This window comes from Paramisgurnus dabryanus, chromosome 13, assembly GCF_030506205.2.
Source record: "Paramisgurnus dabryanus chromosome 13, PD_genome_1.1, whole genome shotgun sequence".
NCBI lineage: Eukaryota > Metazoa > Chordata > Actinopteri > Cypriniformes > Cobitidae > Paramisgurnus > Paramisgurnus dabryanus.
Genome location: NC_133349.1, coordinates 17,291,175 through 17,308,130, shown reverse-complemented (window position 1 = coordinate 17,308,130; position 16,956 = coordinate 17,291,175). Strand labels below are relative to the sequence as shown.

Here is a 16,956-nt window from a genome sequence, read left to right as displayed (position 1 = left end):
CGTATGGCCCGGACACATCTCACGAGTGAACAACAGAAATATTTGAGGCTTCATTTAGCACTCGCTTCAGCAGCATCCATTTCAATTAGCCTGTTGTAATATCCAGCACTTCGCGGCTCTGTGCGCTGCTTGTTCTACCATGATGGCAAAACTCGATACTTTGATCTGAACTTTGAAGCCCTGACGAACCTCTTCCGAGTGACCCTGCGTAACCTTGACCACCTACACAACGGCCTTGGGTTTGGGTGACCATGCTCCGGACAGAGCTCCTTCCCTCGAGATGTTTCCTGACCGGTTCATCAAACGCTAACGGACCTCCCACTCCCCACAGCAAATGCGAGAATATCAATAAGATAAAAAGGTAATTTACAAACAGTGCCATTCATTGATCATTGAGGACGGTTTTCTTATTTTACAAAGAAATAGGAAGCGTTCGGAAGATGTGTGGATTTGCCTGATTTGATGAATAGATAACTGCATTAGGCCTATATAAAGTTTGCATTATATAAATAGGGCTACGCCTCCTGTCAATCTGTCATTAATAAATACATGCACATAAAGCTGCTTTTAAATGAGATTATTATTTATGCATACATTGAATAGAAATATGGTATATGGGTAACGATAATATAGTTACTAGGCTATATGAGCACTGAAACGCCGCACGGGTCCTCTTTTTAGAGACCACACAGGTAAGCCACATCGACACACCGAAACAACACAACACGGAGAAAGACTCCCCCCTCCCGTACACATCCACCGCTACCTCTCTTCACTCTCTCCACTGGAAAAACGGCAAGGAACCGCGACGCGAAGGGCCGCACATAGCTGATCAATATTCGATTTAGTTGCTAATTTAGGGCCTTTCTATAGCTGTCATCCCGTGATGTATGAGTCCTAACCCGAGGTCGCCGTGGAAAAGAAGAAGGGGGAAAAAAGAAAAAAAATATCAAACACCAGTCAACTTTTCACTTAACAATAGACTGACTTGAATATTATTTATGGGCGAAAGCGCCACTTTATGGGTGAATTGCTCCTATCTGGCCGAATGATGAAGCGGGCCTGTATACACGACGTAAAAGGACACACACGGGGTGAAACGCGTAAGCACGACTGCAGCTGGATTGTGAACATGTAGAAGGGAAGAGGAAATATTAATTTCCTAAAACGTACCCGAGTGGCCTTTGCATAGTTGTAACTGGGGGAGATTTTCCTGGCATGTATTGGCCTACCGGGATTTATCTAATATGAAAAAATTAGATGTAAGCACTCAGTTAGTAAACTTTTTCTAGAAATAGGTTAAATAATAAATGTACAGTATATGCCTAATACAAATGAAATCACAAATACAGCACAACATTTAAACTCTCGCCTATGAGCGGGCGCGCGCGCGCGCACTCTCTCTTTCTCTCTCTCTTCCTCTCATACACACACACACACACACACACAAATATCTGCTTTATTTCGCCTCTTAATGTCTTCCCGATCGATCACTGTTCTCAGGATGTTATCAATAATTTGAAAGCTTGATTAACTTCAACGTTTCCATAACAATTCTTCGCGTTCATACTCTCCAGCATTTTTAATTAACACTTGCTTAATTAGTTCGAGATGGTACAGGACTATGATGGTTATTTTTATGGGGGAGGGCGGAAATTAACATAAAATCTCTGCTGATAAATTGATATATTATCAGGAAAGAAATGTTGTAGGAATTTATAAGCGGAACGAATCATAAACAGACATCAATCAAAAGCAAGTAGCTCAAGACAACGTATAATTCTTTAGGAAAATTATATAATTATTTATGCAAAGTGCGTTAATTTCACAAAGAGAAAATATTGGAAGCGGTGCAGAAAAGAGATTGTTGCCTTACAAGAGTGGAATAAACTCTAACCAATAAGCATTGGGCAAAGGCTATGCATCATTATTGAACATTTAAAATAACATTTAGATAATACATAGACTACACCAATGTATTATCAAGTTTTATGTTATGCATATTAACACACGTTTGTTTAAAATTAAGTCTAGGATACAACCAGATCATAATCACATGACCCAATCATTTGCATGTATAGTGCATCCATACAAACAATCCTATACATAGGTTCAAATTCATATAGCACACCCTTTCACAGCCAATGTGTGAGGGTAACCTGGTCAGTAATACTGTCGTTGTCATTGAACGTGAACTGTTATTAAGGCTGCAGTCTCATGCTTCTTAATTACAATGTGCGTCACAATTACAAACCTCCACAAATGCTCTAATGACTATAGAACTCCATTCTGAGTTATTGGGATGCCCAGGTAAATCAATGCCAGCTCCAGGTTTTGAAGTTGTGTGCTTAGGTGGAATTTGCAGCTTGTTTGATCAATTAACTCTTATGTAAAGATTGGCAAAGGCTAATCCTTTTGGGATTAGGGGGCTTTAAACAACCAATGCCATATGCTGCATTGATAATGAACTTCAGACTAATAGATGAAGTCATCTTGGTTTTAATATGTCAAGAACTATTAATAATGTGTTTCTATGTGCCAATTGTCAGACTTTTTTATTTTTGGTCAGTTTCTAGACACAAACCTTAAAATTAGTAAATTTTCATTAGTAACGGACCAAGAAAGTGACACATTTCAATACACAGCATATTTTGGAGCAGTTTATCTCACGGGCCAAGTTGTCATAATGGAACCTGCCATTAGAAATTGTAATATACTGTAGGGTTTTTAGCTAAATTTGAACAGTAAACACAAAAAAGGTATGAAACAGCCAAAAGTTATAGTCCACATAAAGAAAATCTACGTCAAACAAAGATTTAATTTTTTTTACTTAGTGTTTCACTCGCCCATTTCAATTTCTGTTAAAGTATCATAATAATGAAATCATTGAAGGTTATGTTAAATACATGACAATAAGCACTTAGTCTGTGTGTATTAATGTGATATCATGTCTCCACATGACAAACAGAAGTCATCTTCTGATTTGCATAAAACAGGCCCATAGAGCCAGCTGAGGCCTCCAGGCTCATTTATATAATGACTTGAATGGGTTTTAGTTACTTTAAGCAACATAAAAAATTCCCACTGGTCGTATAATGGAATCAAAGCAGCATGTCCAACATGTTTTAGGAGTTGGATAACCCTTATTAAAAGATACGTTCATCAATTTAATCTTATGTTGCCCTTATTTGTATGTTAATATACCTTATTGGGTTGATTATCATTAGTAATTAATGTGAAATGTGATTTCTCTTTGTAATATCTTAGTGTAGAGCTGAAAAACTAAACTAAAAAATGTTTTTTTAAATATGAATTAAAAATGATCCTGCCTGGAATTGTTAAGATGTTATTTATTAGTGATGTTAATTTATTTGTAAAAGCATCTAAGTAATGTAAAGCGTTATAGGTCTATAGTATAATCCAACAACTAGCTCCATTTTGTCACAAAAAATGGTCCCAGCTGTCACTGGGGTGGTCTCTTTTAAAAATTACACATTTGCACCTAAAGAGTGCATATTAGTACCTCAAAAGTTCATAATGGTACCAAATGTATACATATCTGTAGCTAAATGGTACATACACATTTTGGACCCTTTTTCTGACGGTCCACAGAGATAAAGACCAGGGAGGACAGTAGATGCAAGGAGATCATTACAATTTACAGTGATTATTATCATTGTTGACTGACCTCTGAGACCAATCTCTTTCATTGACAGACAAATGAATGACAGTCAGTCAGTCAAAGAAAAACAGACACGGACGTAGCCTAATAGTGTGATAAAAACAGGAGCAAACTCAAAACGAGAAACAAAAAAAACATTAACAAAGACAGATATAAAACTTATAGCACCAAGTTGATAAAGTGTTCAACCAGACAATAGGGTGTAGATGTTATGGGAAAATTTGTGAAGACTCATAGCTGGTGCTAGATCAGTGAGAAATGTTAGTGGGAAACCAAAGCGCTAACAGGTACCTCCAGACAAACTCTCCTGAACAATCTCTGTTGCTTCCTCCGTGATTTTCTAACCTGTCTTTCCCCTTTCTAAGTTTTCCACAAACATCGTCCCCCCAAAAACTGTGTGGTCTCTGGGGACTTCTCAGGGAAGACGGCAGCCACAGAAAGCAGGTGAGAGAGTGAGTGCTTGCATGAGGGAGAGAACAAGAGAGAATAGGGGAAAAGGAGACTGAAGCGTTTCTAATTTGAATAAACCCTTCGGCAGAATAAAACTGGCAGCCAGCTTCCCCTCTGTGCACAGGAAAGGAAAGCAAAGAAAAAGGAGGCAGGGCAGGAGGAAAGGAGAGATAGATGAGGGATATAGAGATGTCTCCACATGTATTTGGCTTTGGAGTAAGAGTTTGGACTGGTAGGAGGTAACACAGAGGTGGAATGGGAAAGAGACATTTGAGATCAAGAGAGCTAGATGAGGTTAAGAGATTGAACCGTGATGAAACATTGAGATGGGACTCTCTATTGGACTATTGATAACTAAAGGGGACAAAAAAGAAAACAACCTGGGATATAAAAACTACCGGACCCAAGCTTTTCCCAATTGTCACTTCACCTCTAATCTACCATTCTTTTTACACACATTAGAGTCAATATTAGACATACACACTCAAAAAAAATAAAAAGGATTTCTTAAAAAAGTTTATAGTGTCTGATCATATAAGATCTGAATTTGATCATATTATGCATTGTGTGTAAACATGTTTTAAACATTGCAAAACTTTTAACAATTACATTGCGAAACACTAAAAACAAAACCCGAAGCCAAAAACGTGGACAGCTCCAACATTAAAAAATATATCCTACAGTAAACTGTAAAAAAAATCCCAAAGCTACTTGTGTTTTTCAACCTTAGCCTATAGTAACTTAGTTATAGCCTAATATTGTATATTTTTTATGTAGAGATACACCTCGATTTTAATTTTAATCCATGTCAAAAACACTGTATACACAGCGTTGACAGGATTCATAAGATAAGATTGCCGTCCACTGACACCGAGGCTTGTGCGCGCGAGGCGCGAAACGCACTTAAGTACACTAGTATGTATAGAGAAAAGACGACGATAAGGAGGGAGAAAGTCTGTCTAACACCTACACACGGAGTGAGTGAGTAAGAAAGAGAAGGAGAGAGAGAGAGAGAGAGAGAGAAACACACACACAAGCACCGGCTTCAGCGGCGCTGAAGTGAAGCGGCGACGCTGGGAGAACCATAAATCTTCATATAGAGGCTGTTTTGATTAATGCAGCCGAGTCGAGCTAGGGGGCTGGACCTATCCCATTACGCCCTAATGGAAGATGGAGCGCCGCTGTCTCCACCACTAGGCCCCTGTCATTTGTTCCACTTTGCAGTCCATTTGGCCGAGAGACTACAAGCCACTCCATCAAAAATATTTTCAGAGTTAATTTCCGCCCGCTTAATTCGCCTTGATTCGGATTGCGTATCGAATGGCAGGATCGATTTTCGCCTGGCGTCTAAATTAAATAAAAGAGGGGGGTATACTTTAAGACGGCGTTTTCTTTCTTTTCTCTTTTCCATTCTTTCTCTTCCCCTTTTCCAGCCATCCTTCACTTTAAGTCCATCTCATTTCCCTCTCTCCTTTGGCTGTTATAGATATTATAGGGGGTGGGTCGTGACGGTGTAGTTACACATGATCCGAAATGGGACGGACAATTGATATAGAGATCTTGTAAGAAACTATAAACGGGATCATATCAAATAAGACTACGCGGGAAAATAAGTAGCGTATACGAGATGACACAAGTATTGAATTAAACGCATTTACAAAACACTCAAAATTTAGACTAACATGTTTTATTAAAATGCACTTTTATGTCGCAATCATTAGTCATCAGTCATCAAAAATTATATTATATATAATATAAGGGCCTAAAGTAAATATAGTACATGTTGCAAAGACGCGGAAAAATAATAAAGAAAAAGTACCCAAAAGAAATGGAGAGAAAGGTAAAAAGCGCAGTGACAAATTGGTCGAGTGTGTCGCGAATTCCCTTTTAGATTTAAAGCCGCATGTAGCCCATCGTCATATCTTTCCAGAGTAATTTATTTTCCCATTTCTCTCTCTTCCTCAGCCTCTCTCTGTGAATTTATCTGTTGGCCCCCGCGCGTGCTCGAGTCACGTGCGATTGAAGAGGGGGGGAAAGTCAATAAAAGTCTCCAGCGACAACTGTTTCCCCCTTGGGCTCTTGCTCTTCACACACTCTTTCTTTCCCGCTCACATTTCTATTAGTTTATGTCCAGAAAACATTTCTTTATTTTCTCTTGCATATGAAAAAACATTTAATGAAACTATTATATAACGATCATCTGAAAAAAAGTGGGAAATCCTGGCAAGTTTACTTAATACAAGTGTGTTTTAACAACTGACCTTTTAACTAGCATCAACTAATCCCCTCACAGCTGGATCATTTAAAGACAAGCAGCATCCAAAATGTTGAAATATCTGGTACATCTTTCCTGACAAACTTTGACCGTATCTAAGGGCTTGTCAGTGTAACATGAGGGGTTCTGAACCCCATGAAACTACAACAAGGTTTGACTTTGCAGCCTCCCCATGGAGACAAAGACGATGGTTAAGACAGCCCCAGATGTGACCATATCGACTCGTTTCAGGCCACCAATACACTCTCTCTATTTAAGTCCACACATCAGTTATTGTCTGATTCTTGAGAAAAATGCCCCAACCCAGAATAATGAATAAATACACAACGTATACAGTCAACAGGCCTCTGGTAAGATACACACTGTGTCAATATTAATCTCGCTGACAGAAGATCGAAATATAGCAACTGTCACACATCATCTTTCCTCTCTCCTGTCTCTCCGTGTTGTGGGGGTTCAGACGGAAAAAGTGTGTGAGAGAAATAGTGAAAGAACAAGAAAAAGAGAGAAGGGCCGAGAGGTGGTCAAGCAAATAAGTATTAAGAAAAGGTAAGAGACAGAGGAAAAATAGCAATTTAAGACATTTAAAATGGCAAAAAAAGTGAGAAAGGCCATTAAGAAGAAAAAGAAGAAATGAAATAAAGAGAGAAAAAATGGTGGACACACAGAAAGGGAAAAGATATAGAGGGCCCACCTGGGAACGTTTTACGAGCATCCAATTGCTTTCATTGGGGCACCACTCTCTCTGTCAATTTCCTTATCACGGCCTTGATTTAATTTATAGACCTGCTTGAAGCCTTTCAGCTCATACTGTAACATAGCAATGTGTATAGCATAAGTCAACAGAAACTCAACAGTAGAATCCAGAAGAGGCTGTCGTACCATAGTCGCTATTTATTAACTCATCTTCAAGTTTTTTGGCTAATATAAAAACTGTCTTCAGCAAAACCATCTTCGGTTCAGAGGTATAAAATGCATTTTAGGACCATTTGCCTTTTGGTGGAGAAAACCTGTTGTTGTGTGAATAAAATAACGTATCTGCGTATCTACAGAGGTCAAACGCTGGCCATAAAGAAGAGTAGAGGGCAATGAACAATGTTCTTATTGGCAGACAATTGGCTTTGAGTTAGCAGCTATTAGTGCCAATTATGGGATATTAGTCTGCCCAGGCCTAGTTCATTACAGGAGCCTTTAATTACAAGTATTCAGGCCCTTTCTAAAGGTGTAAAATTATTACCATATGATTATCTTGCGCCATACACACAAAATAGTTGATGACATCTGAAAATAATGTTTATACTCTGGTCCTACGTTATGAAATTTAATGTCATATGCTTGATTAAAGATATATGTGTGTTGTATGTGAAAATAGTAGCAGTCAATACAAAAAGTCAAGCTTGTTTTGAGTACATGTGTTTTAGAGGAATAATCATGCAATATAAAAATGTTACCTTTTGAATATTGGATAATCTATTTATTTTTATAGGGTTGAAATGCTTCACTCCATTACAAATGATATATTTTATGTACAGTATAAGGCTCTCTAAGGAGAAAGCAGTGGTGGCATACAGAATCTACACACTTCAGAATAAAATAAAAGCCATAAATAGCTGAAAACAGCCACAGATGTTGGAGATATTATTTAACATTTTGCTCAACAAAGATTCAAACACAATCTTTAACCAAAATGTTGCAAGAATTGTAAGATAAATCAATGTATGCATCTTATCACGAGTGTCAAATAATGACAAATGCTTGATTTGATTTAAGACATAATCAGTGCATGTTTCTTTATGTATGATTATCTCTTTTTTCCCGTTAAGCACTCATATATGGTGTAATGAACAATTGGGCCTGCCCAGTCAAATGAGTCCCTATAGGATTCTAGAGCCATTCCATTGACACTGAAAGACTTTTTAATGGGTACTCTATTCAGTGCCTGATTAAAAACCCTTTAAATCACTTTGATACATGTCATCTTAACTGTCTTAATGCAAATATCTCCGTTAATGTCTCAAATTATGTTACATACAAATGTACACAAATGAAATTCTTGTTACTCTACACATGCATGCTTTGAATTTTGTTGATTAAAACAAAAATGATGTCATCACTTACTTACCCCCGTTTTTCCAAAACCACAAGTCATATTCTGTGAAACACAAAAAGATGTTAGCTGAATATCACAAAGACTGACAGCATCTACTGTAAGGGGACATTTCACAAGACTTTTTTCAAGATGTCAAATAAATCGTTGGTGTCCACAGTTTTAGCTCAAAATATCATATGCATAATTTATTAAAGCAAGTTAAAATATACACTTTGTTGTACGTGTGTGCCAAAATGTGCCGTTTTGGGTGTGTCATTTAACATGCAAATGAGCTGATCTCTGTACTAAATTACAGTGCTGTGGTTGGATAGTGCAGATTAAGGGGCGGTATTATCCCCTTCTGACATCACCAGGGGAGACTAATTTCAATGACCTATTTTTTCAAATGCTTGTGGAGAATGGTTTACCAAAACTTAGTTACTGGGTTGATCTTATTCACATTTTCTAGCTTAATAAAAGCACTGGGGACCAAATATAGCACTTAAACATGGAAAAAGTCAGATTTTTATGGTATGTCCCCTTTTAAAGTACAAAAAGAGCAGTGTCATAAACAGTGTGTAAATAATGACAAGATTTCTATTTCAGCTACATTTTTTGGCTGAACAGTGTTTAGTGTGCAGGCAAATCTAACAGAGTACAGAGCATAATGCTTTTAAAGTGAGCATCTTAAGCTGGTTCACCTTTCGTCTCTGTGGTCAGTACCTGTGTTCGGCACTGAGGATTAAAGTCTTATCAGCTGGGGCAGAGTTGTCAGGATCTAGACTCACAGGCAGATTACAGGTTGTGATCCGTTGAGAAGTTCATTCACTGCAGATCAAAATGAGATTTAGTTATCCTTCTTCATTACACAGACCTCAGGCAAAGCTTCAGTCTATCTGTGCGTCTCACTTTGTTCTTTTTGCGTTTATGTAACATATCAATCTCCTTTCTTGTGCCTTATTCTGTTTGTACTGTATCTCAATAATAAAATCATTTCTATCCAACAGAGAACTAACTCGTGCATCGGTTGCCATGTGGGGTTTTCTGTGAAATCAACCCACCAATTAATTACTTATCAATACATTTTAAGCTGGGATAGAAAGTATTTTAACAATGAAAAATGACACACTTTAAGTACTTCTTGTTTAACAGATAAACTACATCATCCGTTAACACTGTCAGCTTTTCTGCTCGCCCCTCAGCACAGTTTTTCATAGGCCTGCATATCCTTGCTCCTAGTGTTTGACTCCTCTAAACAGCATGTCTCCCTGTCTCCTTTCTCCTCCTGTGTGCTCGCTCTTGTTGCATTTATTCTTGTCCTCCCCTTCTCACGCTTCTGTCTCTCATCCCCATGCTCTCTTCCTGCTAACTGAGGCCACATCGCCCAAGCCTGTTATCCCTTTTCCCTCTCTCTCGCTCTCTTTTCCTCCCGTGCGCTTTCCCCTGTGATAAATGAGGCTGTCTGTTGGGTGTAGTTCATATTTACTGAGTAGGGGAGCGCACACTGTCAGTCTCCCTCACCCTCCACATCTCTATCCCTGCGCTAAACAGACACCCAGAGCCAAAGGTTAGGACAGGGGGCGGACTGGGGTGGAGAAGAAAGCAGCATGGCCAGAGTAAAAGAGGCAGTTGTGGATTGTAGATTCAAGGCAGTGGGACTCCAAAAGCAAGGCTATGTGAAGCCGCACAACAGATAAAAGACACACCGTGATGCTTATCAAAAATGATACGCTCCTCATTTTGAGTTTGACAGCACTGACCCTACTCGCTTACTGCGCTAACCAGCTTGCCTTAAGATCTTGGCAGCAAAACTCACCACATCGTTTGTCCGTTTGCGCTTTCAGGCACTTTTTGTGCACTCAGATGTGCCAAGAAACTACGGTCACGAGACCAAAAAAAGAAAAATGCACCAAAACACAGTTTTATCTACGCCTACATAAACCATCTCCAGCACACGGCTTGCGTGTTATCCACAAGGAGTGGAAAAGTGGTGATTTGACCCCTGCTGTAACCCTTTCATAAATGAGAGAAGTGGATTTGGGCCTGGCTGAGCCCAAAGGGACACAGACGCAGCCGTCCTAAAGCCCCCTGAAGACCCTGAAAGCCGCTGGCTCTTCCCACACACTGACCTCTGAGGCCAACAAACGCCAAAACCACTGCAGCGAGACGACACTGTGACACTGGCACACCAAACCCAACAATGTGTTTCTATACCAAATTGACAAAAGAATTGAGAGAAAATATGGGGAAAATTGGATCGCTGGAATTACATACAAAAAACTGAAGATGGGGATAAATGTGCAAGAGGCCCTCTTATTTAATTCAACATAGAAGTAATTCAATTTTAGACTATACTATGGATGGGATGTCAGAAAACATGTCTCTAAATAATGTTTGAAAGCATTATTCATTGAGGTTTATACACAAACATCTTATCACATATTTTACAAGTCAAAATATGGTCATGGAAGCAGGTCCACAAATTTGTTAGAATAAAATGCAGACTGCCATAACAAGTCAGGATAAAGGGTTAAGGAGTAAAATCAAAATATGTTTGCTTTTGTGATCATAATTTGAAATGGAAACAAAAGAGCATCACATTCATATTGTGCATTTGAGATCGTTAAGTTGTTTTAGTTATTACTGTTAAATAACCCTGCAGAAGAGTGAGATCTCCAGAATAGAGACACCACAAACCCCCTTTCTAATTCCCTAAAGCACACATTGACAGATATCTGTTTCCCCCTGGTGCCCCAAAGGAGGAACTGCTACTAAATTAAAACCTTTGCAGCAATTTATCAACATTAACGCTCCAGTTCTTTCCGTGTTTTTGAAGCTTTGCTAGTGTTTACAGTGCGCAATATAACACGTGTTCATGTTTTACGTGTAAAAAACGCGGTATTTTTCCACACGAATTTACTTATCTGTATATCGCTGTTTTCACTGTCCTCAAAACAGGCTGATGTCTTCCTTAATCTTTGAAGTCCCTCCTTCAGAAATTCATATCGAGTTCTGATTGTGTAGTTTGTTTAGTGTGTTCTGATTCGATAGCATCTTAGCTTGCCGTTAGCTTAGCTGGCGACTGACTTATTCCTGTGGGCGGAGTTTAGTCAAAAAACTATTCTAGTGACGTCATTAAAGCAGGAAGTAGAGGACTGTAGTCCAAACCGGCCGTTCGCTGTAGGCTTTCAAAGGCGAATTCTGTTAAAGAAAATATTTTGCCTTGCAGTGAACTTTGAGCTTTATCATTTTACAGGTATTATTTATGCTATTAAAGCAACAGTACAAACTAACTAGGGTTTAAAAAATTAGATCAGAAAAACCGTGATCTTTACCATGTTACAGAGTGACATTTTAGGTCAAAAATACTATTTGCGATGTTAAAAACATGAAAATGTGTATTGTTAGGCATACCCATGTTTCCAGTACATCGACACCAACGGCCATCTCAGTCGGTATCCTGTAAAAATCAGGAAAGAAAAATAACGGGCGAATAATCTGTCTCAATTTTCAAACTCTATTAATTTTATGTTGTGCGGCTGGCCTCCCTATCACCCAATCTTTAGGATCCGCGGTTGTACTGACAATTATTATTACTACTACAACCGAGAGGGAATTAAAACACTCTCCCCTCCATACATCTCTCTGACCCTACTCTCAGACAAGAGGCTTGCTAAATGAAAAATGGACGTGCTTTAAGAAGTATTGATTCCAGCTTTAAACAAAGGTAAACTCAATATTATTTAGCCCTAAATACATCTTTGTTATCTGTGTCAGCGCACCAGTCACGCTGCTGTCCTCGTAATCACAGACATAAAAATAATAGGGCTATTCCAACAACATTGACTGAGGCAGATCTGTTTGGGCCTTTTGACCAAGTGATCCATCTATTGGCTTCAAGTGTTTCTACTGCACGTGATGATGCTTTGGTGCACAGGATCTTCCTGTGTCCACAAAGAATACTGCAACAAAGACAAAAAGATCATGGTTTAGATATACAGCCATTGTTAAGATAATGCTTTATTTACGGCAGAAACGAAGAATACAATCTTTAGTCCCATAAATAGTCCCAACAGTTTTAGTAGAACATATGCAGACATTTAGATAAACATTTTTTACAATCAGTAAAGCAAAGCGACTATCACCATAAATTATAACATCATTAAACCATTACCATATACAGTATGTTCATTATAAAAATTAAATGGGCAAGAAGCAGTCACAAAATAACTTAAAGTCCTATGCTATAGGTTTGCAAGTCAAGTTGTAAATAGATGACACTATAATGCTTCACAAATCATTTATTATTAAACAACTATTAACACAAGCTATTTTTTATTTTAAAAGAAACAGTGCTAGCCATGCTGAGTCACTTTAAAGCATTTTTTAAATTATTATTAATTTAGGGATTCACTCCATTTGGTTCATATCTTCAATGTTTGCATCACTAGCCATGCTTACTAACTCCATGATAAATAATATACTGTACAAAATAACTCAGTCCAAAAGGAAGTCTACGTATCTGAAATCAATGACACTTTAATTGTCTCCAAGATGTTACATGAATGCAAATCGATTTTCAATTTATCAATACGAAATTACAATTTATTTCCCAAAACGAAACCGAGATTACACAAGGTGCTTTTCCATGTGTTGGGACAGGTGGTGTGACCGACTAAAGGTGCGAGGACATCGCGGGCAGATATACGGTCTCTCTCCAGTGTGTGTCCGAATGTGTGATTTCAGGTGCTGGGGCATGAGAAATCGTTTCCCACATTCTGTACACAGATAGGGCCTTTGGCCCGTGTGAGTACGCATGTGCTTGCCCAGGTCACCAGAGTTGTTAAAGCGATGGTCACACTCGGAACAGGCGAAGGGTTTTTCTCCTGTGTGTGTTCTCATGTGTCTGGTCAGATCGCCAGACTGGGAGTAGCTGGTGCCGCACTGCTCACAACGGTAAGGTTTTTCTCCAGTGTGCGTGCGCTGGTGGATTTTCAGGTGCTGGATGCGGTTGAAGCGTTTGCCACAAGTATCACAGTGGTACGGCCGTTCTCCCGAGTGGATGCGGAGATGTTTCCTCAACACATCTTCCCGTGAAAACGCCTTGCCGCACACGTTGCACTGAAGCATGGTATGGGGGTTGTGAGTTTTCCGGTGGATCTCCACATACTTCGGAGCCGCAAAAGCTTTCCCGCAGTCGGGACAAGAAAACGATTTTTCCTTAGAGTGAACCCGCATGTGGATGCGGACCGTTGACCTGTGGCTGAATTTCATCCCGCATTGGAGGCACGGGTAGGGTCTTTCCCCTGTATGTGTGCGTAGGTGACAGGTGAGGTGACTCATCCTGGAGAAGTCTTTATCACATTCGGGGCATTTATAGGGCTTGACCCCTGAATGGACCAACTTGTGTTTCCGCAGGCTTCCCCTGTCACCAAACTTATGGTCACACTCTTGACAGGCAAACGGCTTCTCGCCGGTGTGAGTTCGCTGGTGTATGGTCAGCGATTGAAGTCTTGGAAAGTTCTTCCCGCAGACTTTGCACAAATACCCACGGTCTGTGCATACGGGTCCATCTGCTCCAGCCTCCAGTTTTTTGTCCTCATCTGGATCGTGGCAGCGATGCGGTCCGACACCCCACACTCCATCAAAGCTTTTCCCACATTTAGCACAGTTTACGTGTCCATCTTCAGCCACGGTGGCTAAGCCGTGACAACGGCGGCAGTGATTTTGCAGATTACGAATATAATCGAAGCTGCGATCGCACTGCGGGCAGGTGTAGCGTTTTTTGGTAGGTTTGGGCCTGGGGAGATGGATCTTGCGCATATGTGACTCCAGCTGCCTCTGAGAAAAGAAACGAAAGTGGCACGAGGAGCAACAGAGCATCCCGGAGGATATTTTAGAGCAACTGTATACTTTATGGTATTTCACCCAGGCCAGGTATTCACTTCGGTGAGACCATTTGATATGCTTGTCAAGGTGTGAGAATTCGGTAAAAGTCACAGAGCAATGGGGACAGGGCAAAATCTGAGAAGAGGAAGCTGTGGAGACAAAAACAGACGAACTGAAGGTAAAAAGGCAGTCGTGTGCAACGCAGTGCTTATCTGTTGTTTTTTTGTGTGTGTGCAAATTATGTACATTTTAAATGGTCCTATGGTGCAGCACATTGATCAATATTTGAGATGCAAAAGGTGCTAAATGCCACTTCTGTCAAAAATGAGAATAATATTAACCAAATGCTCTAAGAACGTATTATACATTCATCAAATACCTTCGCTTCAAATCTGCTTAATCCTGGCCTCGGACCATTCAGAAATACCGGTTTATTGGCAGAATCTGCTAAAATGCCACATTGATTTTTAAGCAAAATCCTCTAAGTGCACCAAAGACAAATCGGATGTACCGGATCTTGTGTCCCTTGTGAGTACTTGGACCTGAATCCAACATGAATGTGGTACTTACATGGATTACAGCGCCCTGTGTGGTTAAGTTTCTTCATTTTTAACACTCTGACTTTCATCATTTGCAGTGTTTCCAGTTGCATCTTGAGTGATTTTGCAACAGTTTACCATTTGTAGTCCAAAGAAGTGGAGGTTTTGCCAAAAAAGCTTGCATGCATTTAGAGGGTTTTGCAATAAAAATGGTTAAATACCAATGAAATGACTAAAAATCAATTTCTGACTGATAACTTTTTATTGCCACTAAACTGAAATTACTGGACTTAAACATAAGAGCCTGATAAACAAATGTCAGATGCATGGCATCTTGTTTTTTGTTTTGTTTTTTTGGTATGTGTGTTTTAATGCTTTATATGAGGGGTGTCCAAACTTGGTCCTGGAGGGCAGGTGTCCTACAGAGTTTAGCTGAAACTTTCCTTAAAATACCTGCCTGAAAGTTTCAAAACATGTCAGACGCACTTAAAGGGTTTTGCATCTTTTTTTTGGTGTGTGTGTTTTAATGCTCTACATCAGGGGTGTCCAAACTTGATCTTGGAGGGCCGGTATTCCCTCAACACACCTGCCTGAAAGTTTCTAGTCTGCCTAGTAAGACCTTGATTAGGCGGATCAGGTATGTTTGATTAGGGTTGGAGTATTTGACACCCCTGCTCTATATAAATGTGACATCATGAATAACAAGAATACAAAGTAAACATAATTTACCAGTGTTGATCTCCTGCTCAAAACCATCCAATGAGTTTTCATCCGATGGTTCCTGCTTAATCTCTTTCCAGTCGTCTTCATTTTCCTCTTTTACACTCAGGTCACACTCTCTTTGCAATGCTTCATAAACATCGGCCTCAGTTTTGATCTCAATGTCTGGTGGATTTAAGGGAAGACAATCTGGTTCTGCCTTTGGACCGATGGCTCTAAAATCAAGAGGTTGCAGATTTATTTTGAGTTGTTTTCCAGATAACACCTTCTCATGCTGAGATGGCACTGTTAGGACTCCCAAAGCTTCCAGTTCTCCTGAATCATGTCTTTTGTTTGTAACCTCAGTAGAGACGTCCATAAGACAGTCCTGTGTGTGAGGTAATGTATTGGTTTTATCTGGGGAAATGTTGATGGTTTCACCATTTGAGACATTAACATTTTCCAGTCGTTTAGGTGTTTTCTTTTTTCTGGATACATTTTCTGTCTTTAACGAGTCAGTTTTCATCTTCTTGTGCGTCACCTGTTCAGGACTGATAAGAAATGGATTATATTATTTATAAGAATATTGTTTATTTGCAAAAATATTACTAGTCTTGTGTTTATATTATATTTATCATTATTTCCCTAGCATTGTACCTGTTCTCATGGTCTCAACATCATAATGAAAGCTAAATCATAACTCTTAACGTTTACTCCATTAGTCTGTGCTTGAATCTAAATCTGAAAATAATACTTCAATAATACTGGTGCATGATGTAATTCTGTAAAATTTGGTATTTTATCCTATGGTTCAGCTGGTTGCAGCCATGCAAATGTAAACAGATGGATCGCGTTTATATTTAATAAAGCACAAAATGCTCTTACCGTAAATACTAAACGTTTAGTAAATGTTGTGCATTTAGGCGAAAATGAAAAGCCAAGAGACGATTGTCAGGTTCATTGTCCTGTTCACAGTGATACATCTTATTACTGTGCATCATTTCAGCTCCATCAGACGTGTTGTACAGCCGCTCCCTACGACACAATCGCGTTAAATCTTGTTTGGGTTAAGTAAGTTATTAAATAACACTGTTTTATCTTTACAAGCAGGCACTTCTGTTTTCACGTCCGAAGCACGTTATACAACACAGGTTGTGTGAATTAATTAAAGATATAAGTAAAGCCAGAAACGACAACACATTTGAAAATAAGGCCAGCGCTGAAGCGTTTTTCAAAATAAAAGTTCACGCATAATTGAAAATACGTACTAACATTAAGGCATATAATTACCACTAATAATAACAATAAAACAATATGGTATTACATTAGACAA

At 39.2% G+C, this 16,956-nt stretch overlaps 2 protein-coding genes across 2 annotated transcripts in view; both read right to left on the bottom strand.

Moving 5' to 3' along the window:
* Nucleotides 1-12,443, bottom strand: part of erfl1 (Ets2 repressor factor like 1) — a 70,070-nt gene extending 57,627 nt beyond the window's left edge. The window contains exons 1-4 of the mRNA XM_073811599.1: nt 11,911-12,443; nt 9,198-9,324; nt 8,530-8,559; nt 7,102-7,217 (exon numbers count right to left, since the gene is read on the bottom strand). The gene's annotated coding sequence lies outside the window, so the exon portion shown is untranslated. The remainder of the gene's footprint in view (nt 1-7,101; nt 7,218-8,529; nt 8,560-9,197; nt 9,325-11,910) is intronic.
* A 185-nt stretch (nt 12,444-12,628) lies between these two features.
* LOC135727641 (uncharacterized) lies at nt 12,629-16,825 on the bottom strand. Its single transcript, XM_065245567.2, has 3 exons — nt 16,509-16,825; nt 15,654-16,174; nt 12,629-14,534 (listed from the first exon to the last, which is right to left on the bottom strand). The coding sequence occupies exons 2-3, from the start codon at nt 16,147-16,149 to the stop codon at nt 13,126-13,128; spliced, it is 1,905 nt and encodes a 634-aa protein (XP_065101639.2). The 5' UTR covers nt 16,150-16,174; nt 16,509-16,825; the 3' UTR covers nt 12,629-13,125.
* Between the last annotated feature and the right edge of the window lie 131 nt (nt 16,826-16,956).